Raw genomic sequence first — 14021 nt, 5'->3', positions numbered from 1 at the left:
TGTGGGGGATAACTTTCTAATGCAGCTGGTAAGCGAGCCTACCAGGGGAGGTGCCCCGCTTGACCTGCTGTTTACCAACAGAGAAGGGCTTGTGGGAAATGTCGAGGTCGGAGGCCGTCTCAGGCTTAGCGACCACGACATGATAAAGTTCTCAATTTTGGGTGATGCTAAGCGGAGGGGCACCAAAACTATTACCATGGACTTCCGGAGGGCAGACTTTGCCCTCTTCAGGACCCTGGTTGGGAAAGTCCCTTGGGAGGCGGTCCTGAAGGGCAAAGGGGTCCAGGAAGGCTGGGCCCTCTTCAAGAAGGAAGTCTTAAGGGCGCAGGAGCGGGCTGTCCCCGTGTGTCGTAAGACCGACCGGAGGGGAAATCGACCGGCCTGGCTGAATAGGGAGCTTTTGCGGGGACTCAGGGAAAAAAGGAGAGTCTACCGCCTTTGGCAGAAGGGGCGGGCAGCTCAGGAGGAGTACAGGGATCTTGTTAGGTCCTGCAGGGAGGAAATTAGAAAGGCAAAAGCCCAGCTAGAACTCAATCTGGCCAGTGCTGTAAAAGACAATAAAAAATGCTTTTATAAGTACATCAGCAATAAAAGGAGAGCCAAGGAGGATCTCCATTCTTTGCTGGATGTGGGGGGGAACATTGTCACCGAGGACAAGGAAAAGGCTGAAGTACTTAACGCCTTCTTTGCCTCTGTGTTTAACAGCCAGACCGGTCATCCCCAGGGTACTCAGGCCCCTGAGCTAGAGGATAGGGATAGGGACCAGAATGGAGCCCTCATAGTCCAGGAGGAAGCAGTTAATGACCTGCTATGCCACCTGGACGCTCACAAGTCTATGGGGCCGGATGGGATCCACCCAAGAGTACTGAGGGAGCTGGCAGAGGAGCTTGCCAAGCCACTTTCCATCATCTATCAACAGTCCTGGTTAACAGGGGAGGTCCCTGATGACTGGAGGCTTGCCAATGTGACGCCCATCTACAAGAAGGGCCGGAAGGAGGACCCGGGGAACTACAGGCCTGTCAGCCTGACCTCGGTGCCGGGGAAGATTATGGAGAGGTTCATCTTGAGCGAACTCCACAGGCAAGTACAGGTCAACCAGGGGATCAGGCCCAGCCAGCATGGGTTCACAAAAGGCAGGTCCTGCTTGACCAACCTGATCTCCTTCTATGACCTGGTGACCCGCCTGGTGGATGAGGGAAAGGCTGTGGATGTCATCTACCTCGACTTTAGCAAAGCTTTTGACACCGTCTCGCATAATATCCTCCTCGGGAAGCTGGCAGCTCACGGCTTAGACAGGCATACTCTTCGCTGGGTAAAGAACTGGTTGGGTGGCCGAGCCCAGAGAGTAGTGATAAATGGTGTTAAGTCCAGTTGGCGGCCGGTCACGAGCGGTGTTCCCCAGGGCTCTGTTTTAGGGCCAGTCTTGTTCAATATCTTTATCAATGATCTGGATGAGGGGATTGAGTGCACCCTCAGTAAGTTTGCAGACGACACCAAATTGGGTGGGAGTGTCGATCTGCTCGAGGGTAGGATGGCCCTGCAGAGGGACCTGGACAGACTGGATCGATGGGCCGTGGCCAACTGTATGAGGTTCAACAAGGCCAAGTGCCAGGTCCTGCACTTCGGTCACAACAACCCCATGCAACGCTACAGGCTTGGGGAGGAGTGGCTGGAAAGCTGCCTGGCCGAAAAGGACCTGGGGGTGTTGGTAGATAGCCGGCTGAACATGAGCCAGCAGTGTGCCCAGGTGGCCAAGAAGGCCAACAGCATCCTGGCTTGTATCAGGAATGCTGTGGCCAGCAGGAGCAGGGAGGTGATTGTGCCCCTGTACTCGGCGCTGGTGAGGCCGCACCTGGAATACTGTGTCCAGTTTTGGGCCCCTCAATACAAGAAAGACATTGAGGTGCTGGAGCGTGTCCAGAGAAGGGCAACGAAGCTGGTGAAGGGTCTGGAGAACAAGTCTTATGAGGAGCGGCTGAGGGAACTGGGGTTGTTTAGCCTGGAAAAGAGGAGGCTGAGGGGAGACCTTATCGCTCTCTACAACTACCTGAAAGGAGGTTGTAGTGAGGTGGGGGTTGGGCTCTTCTCCCAAGTAGCTAGCGATAGGACAAGAGGAAATGGGCTTAAGCTGCGCCAGGGGAGGTTTAGACTGGAAATTAGGAAAAATTTCTTTACGGAAAGGGTGGTCAGGCATTGGAACAGGCTGCCCAGAGAGGTGGTGGAGTCCCCATCCCTGGAGGCGTTTAAAAAACGGGTAGATGTGGCACTTCGGGATATGGTTTAGTCTGGTCTACCCTTGATTAGTCTAGAGTGGGCTTGGTAGTGTAGGTTAATGGTTGGACTGGATGATCTTAAAGGTCTTTTCCAACCTAGATGATTCTATGATTCTATGATTCTAAGGCTCCTATTTATCCCTTCAGAATAGAAGAACAAGAGAATATTTGATGAATCAGAAAAGCAACTATTTGAAAACTAGGTAAAGTTTTGATTTGTTTTGTTGTGTGGTTTCAAATTGATTTCTAACTAATCTAGAAAAAACTACTAGGGTTATTATTTTAATAGAAGAATTAAAGAAAAAATAGTTGTTTATTGTAAGATAATATCCACTTACATGAGAGCAGATAAGTAGAGGAACGTAAGGCTGTAACACCTTAGACATCAGATACAAGCTAACAGGATATTTGAGGAAAACTTTCTTTAATTGTCCTTGTTCAATAGCTGTATAATGTGTCTCTCCCTCTGAAGCATCAGCAGAAGCAGAACACCTCCATATAGTGTCCACTGATATCCTTTGTTATTGTAGAACTTATATTTTGAAATTTGATCCTTTTACTGATTTTATGGCCAAATTTTGCCTCCAATTATTCATGTGCAATGTCTACTCAGCTTTTTTTGGCAGTTGTGCAGAAGTGATGATAGAATTCTGTTCCTAGCATCTTAGGTAGCACACCTTGTTCTTTTACTTATGCTTTTATGTTTGATTTCTAAAGGCTTCTCTGCACCTTTTGTATCCTGGTTATGAGCTAAAATAACTTCATAAAAATAATGCCTTAATGGATGCTGAATGTGTCAATACTGATGCATTTCACATGGTGAAATATGTCTTGCTCAGTAAAAAAATCAAGATTTACAAGTTATTATAACTCAATGTAAGAGGATAAAAGAAAAGCTGCTTTCTACTGTGAGTCATCAATAACCAAAATGATCACCTTCTTTCATGCCAGATTTTCCTGCGGCAGAGTAATGGAGTAGAAAGAATATGGACTTGTTTTGAGAAAAGAGATTGAGCTTTTGTGACTGGCATGGTACTGTGCTTTGATTTCCTGACTGAACAAATTTGCTCTACAAGGGCCATTAAGGAAAAAAAATAAGTATGGAACCTTGCAATGTCACTGAGCCAAATACTTTTGGTAGAATTTGATCCAAGGTCTCTTGAATCTACTGAAAGTTTTTCCATTGATTTCAGTGACTTTTTGGATTAGTCTTTAAATGATCTTGATGTAAACCTGGAGTGAATATGTACACGCCACTATTGTAAATCTGGAGCAGTTCCATGGAATGAGACTATATTTTGGCCTATGTTTCTAATTTTAAACAGGTTTTAAGAGCACCAATAAACACCAGTCCCAGTAATGTTGTTTGCACGCCTCAGCACTGAATGATTGATAACCTTTTATTTGGCTTCAAGCCTCATGATTTACTCCTATGCTTGAAGTGTTAAGAAGATACACTGGGGTTAAAACCCCTGCTTCTGATTTACCACTTAGTTGCTTCACTTTTAGGCAGGTGAAACTTAGTTGACTTGATTTCACACGAATTATATCAGCGGAAAACTGGAGTAATATAGCTGAGAACCAGCTCCAACACACTTTAAAAGACATGCTGTATTCATTATTATTTAGACCTCTGAGATTCTTAACTTCCAAATGGTTATTTTGGGTCCCTTATAATTTCAGTCCTAAATTTAGTGGTGGGTTTTTAAAATTTTTTTTTCAAACTGCATCCAAGTGGAGCTGGCCTAGAAATGGTGAAAGAAAAACATGTTTCATGTTGCTTCCTGACACTGTCTAGTCTATTTCAGTTTGTGTCTCTTGGGCGCTATCAGGTATTGCAGTATTTTAATTAGAAATACTGCAAGAAGTATTAGAGTTGAAATGGTAGCAATAATCACAGAAGTGTTAGTTTAAAATGCCTTAGGTCCTGTTTTTTTAAATAAAATTTAATCTTTGCATCTCCAGTGAATTAACTGCATAAGAATCTTTTTATGTGCAGCTTTCACATCTTTTTCTATATTGTTTTGTGTAATTATGAAGTTCTTTTTTATATATTAGCTTGGCAAAAAAGTTCTCCCTACCTGCGGATAAAATGAAAATGGCACCTTTATCCTGCTGATATCATCAAGTATCTTTCTGTGGATTTCAGCAGGCCAAGGCCCCTGTGCTCAAGGATCATTTTCTCTTAAGACTCACTGCAGTGTTACCCATCATATCTGCCCCTCATAGATTATGCTTGAGAGCAATGTAGTGATTCCTGACATGTTTGACATTCCCTACTTGTAACCTTAGACCACTGTGTTAGGAAGCACTTCAGGTCACAGATTCCTGATCCAGTTCAAAAAGCCACACAATTTAGGCACAGTTCTGTTCCCACAATTGTTTCTGTTGCTGTGACTTTTTAGATTTTAATAGTTTTTAAACCAAATTCTCACAAGAGCATATGACAGTAAAACTGGATCTCTTTACTAGTCTGTAGTGTGCAATTCCTGTGGGGAGGGACTGTCCCATTCTTCAGGTAGCCTGACTGAAAGGAAGGGGCCAAGTAGATCATAGGTAGAGACTCTTCTAGACCAATCCTTAAGAGAAAGGGATGGCTGCTAATGATGTCTAATTTAGAAAGAGGAGCCTCCAAATTTGCCCAGTCCTCTGATGTGTACATGCTATAAATAATACTGGTGATTGTCGACAAGTTGCACACCCACAATTAGAGACCATTTCCATAATCAAGGTCATCGTCATCTTCTGCTGATTCATCAACACACAAAACTTCTTTTCTTAAAAATGCAGCAGCTGCCATGTTAATATCGCATATAAAGAAACCTCCCTGTGCTCCTCCTGCCCTCCGCACCCCATGATACTGTCTGCTTGGCAGCACACATAAACACAGCCCTCACTTTACTGAGGAAGAAAACTTCTGAGAGCACTGTGTTGCTTTTATGAGCTTGGCTGTGTATGCATTTCCACAGAGAGACTTTCAGGTGAACAGTAGTTGCAGATCCAGCTTTTCTGGAGAGATGGCTCAGTTGAGAGTATGAGACAGGGGTCAAGATTAATACATACAGCTGTAACCAGGCCCTTTTCCTTGACTCGGAAAGCATTTGTTCAGGGCAGAGCATCTTCACAGGGTGTTAAAAATATATATCTTTCAGCAGAATTTAGCAGGTGGATGATAACTCTCTCCTCCATCTGGGTTAGGTGATACCTATGTTACTTTAAAATTATTTGCTTAAAAGTTCAGGTTTTTTAAATTACATCTATTCATAGTTTATGATTCATAGTTTATTCTCTTAGTTCAGCCTTAATGTAGTTAGAAATGTGGTGCACCTTGAATTTGTACTGACTTGTTTTCTTTGAAGAAATGTTTTAAAGTAGTATTGTCCAGATATGTTGTCAGAGGCATGCAATACAATATTTTTTTTATGACATTTTTATTTTAATGTTACTTATATTTGTTTATGAACTGGAAGTTATTTCAATAATGATAACACTTCGTTAGTTATGATTTTAGACAAGATCTAAAGAAAGAGCTTGGACTATAATGGGAAATCAGAACATCCAGGCTGATTTTTCACTATTTATTCTATTTGCTTCTTTCTTTTTTCATTTCATTTGTGTGAGACTGTTCAGTAAAACTAGGTCTATGATACAGTGTATTGCTGATGTTAGTCCATGCCCTTTTTTTCTTTTTTTTTCTCTCTCTCTTTCTCACATGTACTGTCATTATGGTCCTGTATTTTCCTTCCCAGCAGTTTAGGGTAATGATTAGCCATTAGGATAAGGTATGGGAATTAATCTGTGCTCTTAGTAAAACTAAAATATTTCATTTTAAGTGGAGGCAAATTTTCAAAAGTAATTTCTTGGACTACCTGAAGTTTTACACATAAAATTCCATGTGAATGATTGTTTTCACAAATTTGTGAATTTTTTCAAATTGGCAAATCACGTAACTAGATGCTATACTTTCCTGGTGATGCGCTTAATCTGGAAAACTTCAAATATGCAAAAAGTGCTTGTAAAAAAGAGCCTTATGTATACCACTTTTTAGGGACCAGATAAGGACCTGGCACTATTTTGCTTCCTCTTCCTAGTATGTTTGGTCAACTGATAGTAACTAGCTGCATCCTCAGCACGGCAGACGTTAGTCCTCGAGTGCAGTTTGTAGTTCAGGAAAGCAATTCATCAGTCAGCCACATTAATGAAATCCAGCCTCAAATAATGAGAGTTCCCTCCCCTCTGTCTCCCAGGGACAGTTATGCTTTCTGTAACTCTTGCTGAGAAAACTATTTCATAATGCAAACACGTGACCAGTCTGTCTTTAGAGAGGGCATGAGGATTTGAGTTCCTGGCCATGCACAGGAGTGAGAAATGAAGGGCTCTTGGCTGCCTGCAGCTTTAGAAAAGGGGTTTTCTATAATCACCCTCCGTTGTAAAGGCAGGATTATTTGTATTTGTTTCATTTGGAAATGGGCCTTTTTCACTCTGAACGAAATACTGTTGAGCACCTTCTTACCATCCATTTGCTTTCCCCCCACAATGGCTCAGAGGAGAAATTAAGCCGTTGGAGGAATGGGAGCCTTTCAAAAGAGCATTTATGGGCCAAAGGAAAGATGACCAGATGGGCTGTCACCCAAGAAAATACAAATCAAGCCCCAAATCACACCCCAGGACTCTGCCATTGAGATTCCATAATGCCTGTTCAGGGTTTCTGTTTATTTTTCAAAGAGGGGGATCGTATATGGCTTGGCTTAAGCATTTCAATTTATGTTTCTGGCTGTCGGGGGATGCTGGCAAAAGATAAAACATCATCAGCTCATTTTCCATCAGTAGCGCTCTGTCATTCCATTAGGGCAGGAAATAGCTTGCTCTGTTACTGAGTGAATTTGACTTTAGCGTGGATCAGAGAGAGGACCCCTAGAGTTAAACACATCTCCCAATGCCAGCTGTTCAGCATAAGACAGCAACGGCATGTAGCCAAATGACCACCCTCAGGATCCGAAATGTGTTGGCACCATATGGTTTGCAAAAGCAAGCGACACAGGAGCACTTCCAAGGGAAGTGAGGTGTTGGGTGGTAGGGGGGAGGGTTAAAGGAAGTTCCAGTGAGAGGAAGGTTTTCTTTGGTGCTTGCTAAATAGTGAAATTAAGACTTAAATATTTTGCTGTAATGAGCCACAATTGTTGCTACTCAGATTCCACCACAGAGAGGTATAATATCAGATCCCTGATAGATGATACTAGTTTAATTGGGTTATTCATTTGAGAAGGGGTTCAGAGCTGCTTTCTAGATACCACTGAGTGATATCCCCCAGAAGTCCTGCCAATAAGACGCATTTATCCTCTCTATTTTACAATTAAAGTGACTAAGATGACGTAGCTATAGGCTAAGAATTTCCAGCATTGCGTCTTGACTTTTTAAAAAGGCGTGCATTGAAGTTGTGAGCCTGAATGGTATATGCGATAGGCACTGCAGAGTCTTGCTTCACGTCACAAGGTTGCAGTGGTCCTGAGTGCTGGAGCCCTAATTTCCTGATATACCACTTTTTTTAATGTCATTGTCTGACTTTGAGAGCTTATTTTTTGCATGTATTCCACTTATCATCTCTCACTGTAATTTACAGTGTGATCCACAGCATCTTCAGTTCCAGCTGAATGCAAGCCCTAGTTATCTCAAGCTGCATACCTGGGGAAAATCTAGTCTCTGTGAGCTTCAGTTTGCTTGTTAAAAAAACAGGGACAGGGATTTTATGATGCTCCATCTTTTTACAGTAAATGTTCCTAATTAGCAAGGGCAAAGTGTATAGGGAAAATCAGTATCTTGAAACAAGTGATACACTTGGCATGGGGAAGAAAAGTCAAACTTGTATGTACACAAACTGTAATTCAGGGTACTTGCAGGCTGTTTAGTCACTTGAAGAAAAAGCTTTTACGCTTTGAAACCTGACACACAAGTCTGAGGTTTTCTTCTTCTCTTTTTTTCCCCCCCAAATCCCTCCAGCCGTGTCAGTCTAATAAAAGGTATTACCTCTCCCTACAAACTTTGCCTCACATATCCATAGATCACCACAGCAGATCACTGTTCCAAATTAGGTACAGTTTTCTGAGGGCATACTGGCAAGTATGATTTTTGGGGGGTAATCTGAGAACCCTAGTTTAGCCAGTGTGGCAAAGCGGTATGCTGCTGCCAGTCCACATGAGCAGCCTCATCTGGATTCAGTTTTGTAGCTGAGGCGCTGCTTTCCTGGTGAGAGGTCGGCAGGCACCTCCGCATGGGTTGATGCGATAGTTGTTTTTCATAATTCCTGGCCTGTCTCTTAGCTTCCAGGCAGTCCAGGCTTTCCTAATTGTCATCTTCTTTTCTGAACAGATGCAGACTCTGTATGCTTTCGATGAAGAAGAAACAGAAATGAAAAATAAAATAGTTGAAGACTTGAAGACAGCTCTGCGGACTCAGCCCATGAGGTAATGTTGTTCGTCTTTCATCACAATTCACTGCCTCCCTTTGGTCAGATGTGACACGGAAAAGAGTGGCAAGAACAGAAACCTCATTGTCTCACCTCACACCAGCCTCTCTGATATTTCAGACAATCCACAGAGCGCCCTACAGTCCCTGGTATGAACCTGCTTAGTTGGGAGGGCACACTAATACTGAAGCATGTAGCTTCAGGAAAATGAAAGACAAAGTCTGCTGTGAAAAACCTGTGGCAGATATGTGCAAACACAGGTAATGACTATGAAGATCAGATTCTAGACTTCATAGCTCCCCTGAACATCCCATGTAATTTGATTCATGTTGGGCAAAATCTCAGCGTCTACTCTGAAATTTGAATTCAGGCTTCCCCTTATCTTTAGTAATATGAACTGTTTAGTACAAAGCAGCTAATCCATCTGACATCACCTGGTTTGGCATTATTCCTTTTTTATGTGTAACTGTGGTGCAGTGAAATGTTAAGAGACTTTATTATGTACTGTGTCTTTGAAGGTAAGGTCATCTTTGTTTTTCTGGGAACAAAGCTCTGAACAATAGCAAACTAACTAGCATAGAAACCTTTTCCATTTAACACTTTGAAGAGCATTGTGCAGAAGCAATAACAATAGTTGATATGATCTCAGCAAACACTCAGTCAAAAACTTTCTGAATGTCTTTCTATTGGGCCCAAACCAGGCCAAATGTGTTTGCATCCACACTATGCTGAAACCATAGTTTCAGAGAGCTTCAATAATGCATAATCAAACAGGCTTTGGGGGGGGGGGAGGGAACACGGACGGCAGACGACGACACACATAACCAAACCAAACAAATAAAATAAATAAATAAATACACCCCCCCCAAATTATCTTAAAGATCTGCATTGCAGTTACATTGACTTGAAGTTAAGATATTTCTGGGACTTCTTGCAGAGCTTAGTGCTGATGGCGCTTCTCCCTTTCATGGTGTTTAAAAAGTTGACTGCATGCAGCTTCTCGCCTCGTGGCAACTATGAGGTAGAGTGCATCAGCTTAAACCTCAGTGTCTTACCTCCTGTTGTGATGGACTGTAAGACAGCACAAAGCCAGATTCTGATGCTCCTCTGAGGTAAAAGATTCATCAGGCTTTGGTAACTTTAGCATGTGGGTAAGGTGAGTGCTTTTAACATGGCAGTGGAGAATCAGTGCCCAAGGGGATAAGTGACTGATCCTGTCTATCACTGTCCTAAAGTAGAGAACACAGTAAAATGCAGCTGCACTTTATCTTAAAATGGAAGCTAAGACAACTGCCAAACTCCCAACTCTCACAACGATTTTAAACCCAAGTCCTGTGCTGTTGAGACTTGATGTAGCAACTCTATTACATTAATGTGGAGCTGGTTTGATGCTTCCTTTGTGAAAGTGATAGCTTTCATTGGGGTTAGCCACAGCAGCAAGGCCTCTCTGCTATGTCCAGCTGAAACACTTTGGTGGCCACCATTGGTTTTTCTACTCTGTCATTTTGAATAGGACAACCTGGCCTCCTTGTTGAGAGCAAGGCAGTAGAGAAGGATGAAGAGAAATGTCTTTTGCTCAAAGTCTTGCAAGGTTTTCCTTCTGAGACCTATATTGCTTCTGCTGGATCCCCTTGACAACAGCGTGTTGCTTCATCTGTTTATAATAACCTTAACAAGCTTCAGTACAAGCATCTATGAGCTGCCTATAAAGCGTTCTCTTCTAAATCGCTGGCGATGGTTATGGGGCTTTTTTTTTTTTAAGTAGTTAAGCCAAGCCAAATTTTGAGTTAATTCCTATGTCTCAACTAATTTCCAGCGACTCAATTCGTTAGCTGCCAAATGGGCTGCATGCCAATGCCTGATCAACAAGCCAATTTCTTCTTGATGGAAAGGTTGTAGTAGAGAGGCCCTCAACTCCATCAAATCCCTCTTATAAGCAGTACGATACCCAAGCCTTCAAAATACTAGTCTTTCTGGTTGAATTTGGACATCAAATCCTATTTTCCTTGCCACTTCTGTTCATCAGGCCTCTGAAGAAAATAGAGATCTAAATACACACAGGATGAACTGTCTGGAATCCATTTGTGATGATAGGGAGCACAGGGGCTCTGACAGCTTACCAATAGGCTCCTCTGCTTGAATTCTCTGATCTAGAGGAATCAAACAAAGCAAAATGCATGTGTTTGGCTCTCTGTTTTATTTTACTTTAGAACTGTGTCTCTTCTAGTAGAAAATGCAGAGTATGGTACTAATCTGTGCCTCTATTCCAACCCACCAGTTCTAACAGCAACAAAAACCTGAAGCAGACCTACCCAAACTCAAGTTCCTCTCCTCTTTGTAAAAAAGGTGATAGAAGCATCCCTGGGCAGCTAGTTGGCCCCCTTTGAGCAAGTGCATTTTTTTCTGGTATTTAGGAGCTGCCCTGAAATAATAAAGCCAGGTTATTTCCCAGCACGCAGGAACAACCCCAGCCTTAGAGAACAAAAAACTCACATCTGCATCTTGTAAGGAAACGCATATTCTTTTAGGTTTGTAGGAACTTATGACTATAAACAAGTGTGATGACAAACTGTTGGACACAAGCAGCAAGAGAAGAGCTTTCCTTTTGGTATTTTAGTGCCCAAAAATGGAGGTTCAGAAGTGCAGCAAAAGTAAAAACTTACAAGGGACTGGAAAAAAAATTACTTTTTGGAAGCCCAGAAAAATAGCTGCTTTAGTCTGAATCATCACTAACTCCCTTTGCTGTCTGCTTTTCTCTTTTTGTTTAACTCGGATTTACCTCCTGTTATTTTTGTTTGATTTAGCCATGTTGCATACTGGAGATGATAATTTGTACATCCAGCAAGCAAAACCCATTATGCTGAATTTTTCAGCAGTTCAGTAGTTGTCAGGATTATGTGTGCCCCCTGATTCAGAAAGTGATGCCGCAGGGAAGCGTAGCCTTGGCTGTTAACAGGGTGGGAACATCCTGCTCTCTGCACACCCACAGCATATGATCTTTCTGTCTTTCCTGAGCTGGATCAACTCTCACAGGGAGGCTGTTCCCCCCTACACTTGGAATCCATCAGTGGGTCATTACCTCTTAGGCTGTGCTGCATCTGTATTTGGATGAAAGGTTTGTTATTAGAGCTAGCTAACTCATTCTGATCAGCACTCTCTAAAACTTGAAAGGCTAAGAGGCGCCCTGCCTTTTAAAGTGTGCTAAACTGGTCAAGTGAGAGTCTGAGGTGAGGTTAGGCTTTAATTTGCTTGTTTAGCACCTATTAAAACACACCCTGCTTTATTTACACTTGAGTTTTTGAATGTGTTAGCTGGAATGCATTGGCAAATATGCTTAACTTTACACCTTTCAGTCTAGAAAAAGACCTTATTTTGCAGCATACAGGACGTATAGGATGGCAGTTAGTTACATAGGTGTATATTGTGAGGAAGAAAGTACTTTATTTGTATGAATTGCGTTTGCCTTTGCACACACACACGTTGCTGCTTACAGACATACAGATGCATAAACACCAAACAGTGTGAGGATTATGGCGCTCAGCCTGTTAGCTAAACTCCCACCTCTTTTTCTCTCCTGCACAGACATTTACATATATACCTCCCCACATACATGCTCACACTGAGCAAATTCTCATACTAAGAGTGTCTTTTGGCTCAGAAACTGCTATCACCATTCTTGCATGATTTCTGGCTTTTTCAGAGAATAGTGAACTAAGTATTTTGGAAAAGGAAGGTGAAAATCATCACTTGATTCCTGCTTCTGATGTCAGCTGAAATGGGAAGGTACTTGGTTTTGCTTCCTATTGAGTAATGCAGCTTACGGTTTGCTCTGTGGACTAGGAAGAGTACAGGAAAACCCTGACATTGTTTTAAATTATGTCATTAATCAAGGTCTGTGACACACACCACTTTCCTGCGCATGCCTCCTTTTTGGAATGACCTCAGCCAAACAGTCCTAGAAAAATTGCTCTGCCAGTGAATTTAGTAAGGGATTGTACTTAACTGGGACAATGTGACTTTTGTGCATTTACCATTTTTCTCACACGATCATCAGAGCAGGCTAAAATACGTGAAGGTTATATTGTGTTCTATGTCTTGTCATAAGACCAGGTGTTCCATCCAAAAGTATGTCTAAGGGACTCTTTGTTCAGCTGCTTCTTCAGGATGTTTTCGCTTGTCAGTAGAGCTCTGTATCTTCAGAAAGGTATCCATCTTAAGTCTTCTCTCAGCTCTGGAACTGAAAACACCAGCAAAACATCAGCTTTTTTTGCCTTTTTTCTTTTTTTCCTCCCCTAAAAGATGGAGGGAATAGCTAAGGTATGCAATGGATTTATAGAACTGAACTTTGGAGGTGAGGAGGAGAAGGAGAATTTAAACTAGTCCCTCCATAGTAGAGGCAAAGAGCAATTCTGCTCTTTAGGCCCAGGGTTAGAGAAATGTTCTGATGTCATTAGCATCACATTGTTTGGTAACAAGTTGAGTTTGTGCTTATTTTGGTTCCAGATACGTCCTTAGCAGCAATTCTTTTAGCCACGAATGCACTTATTTCAGTCTTCTTTGGCATGCTAGCAGCTAAATGCATTAAAAAAACTGAACTAAGTTTTAATCTTTCTATAATCAGTTTAAATAACAAACTGCTTTGAGTGACTTACCAAATTTCTGGTGCACAACGTTGATCCCTCTCTCTGGCCTGGAGGCAGGGGGGGCTTTTGCTCCTATGATTTGTTAGGGTAGTGTCGTGGTTTAACCCCAGTTGGCAACTAAGCGCCACACAGCCGCTCGCTCACCCTTTCCTCCCCCCAAGTGGGATGAGGGAAAGAATCAGAAAAAAAAAAGTAAAACCCGTGGGTTGAGATAAAGGCAGTTTAATAGGACATCAGAGGAAGAGAAAGTAATAATACTAGTAATAATTATAAAAGAATATACAAAGCAAGAGATGCACAATGCAATTGCTCACCACCTGCTGACCAATGCTCAGCCAGTTCCTGAGCAGCGATCGCTGCCCCCTGGCCAACTCCCCCCAGTTTATATATTGAGCATGATGTCATATGGTATGGAATACTCTTTTGGTCAGTTTGGGTTAGCTGTCCTGGCTGTGGACAGCTTCTTGTGCACCTGGCAGAGCAAGGGAAGCTGAAAAGTCCTTGACTAGCCTAAGCAGTACTTAGCACCAACTAAAACATCGTTGTGTTATCAACATTATTCTCATGCTAAATCCAAAACACAGCACTATGCCAGCTACTAGGAAGAAAATTAACTCTATCCCAGCTGAAACGAGGACAGCG

General features: G+C 42.4%; 1 protein-coding gene across 1 annotated transcript in view; it reads left to right on the top strand.

Moving 5' to 3' along the window:
• DAAM2 (dishevelled associated activator of morphogenesis 2) overlaps nucleotides 1–14021 on the top strand; it is a 188660-nt gene that overhangs the window by 109593 nt on the left and 65046 nt on the right. Inside the window, 1 exon segment of the mRNA XM_075707404.1 lies at nucleotides 8640–8734. Within this exon segment, the coding sequence (XP_075563519.1) occupies nucleotides 8640–8734 (95 nt within the window).

The sequence above is a fragment of the Pelecanus crispus genome, chromosome 3 (genome assembly GCF_030463565.1).
Source record: "Pelecanus crispus isolate bPelCri1 chromosome 3, bPelCri1.pri, whole genome shotgun sequence".
NCBI lineage: Eukaryota > Metazoa > Chordata > Aves > Pelecaniformes > Pelecanidae > Pelecanus > Pelecanus crispus.
The sequence above is the reverse complement of the archived record's forward strand: the minus strand, read 5'-3'. Positions and strand labels throughout refer to the sequence as shown.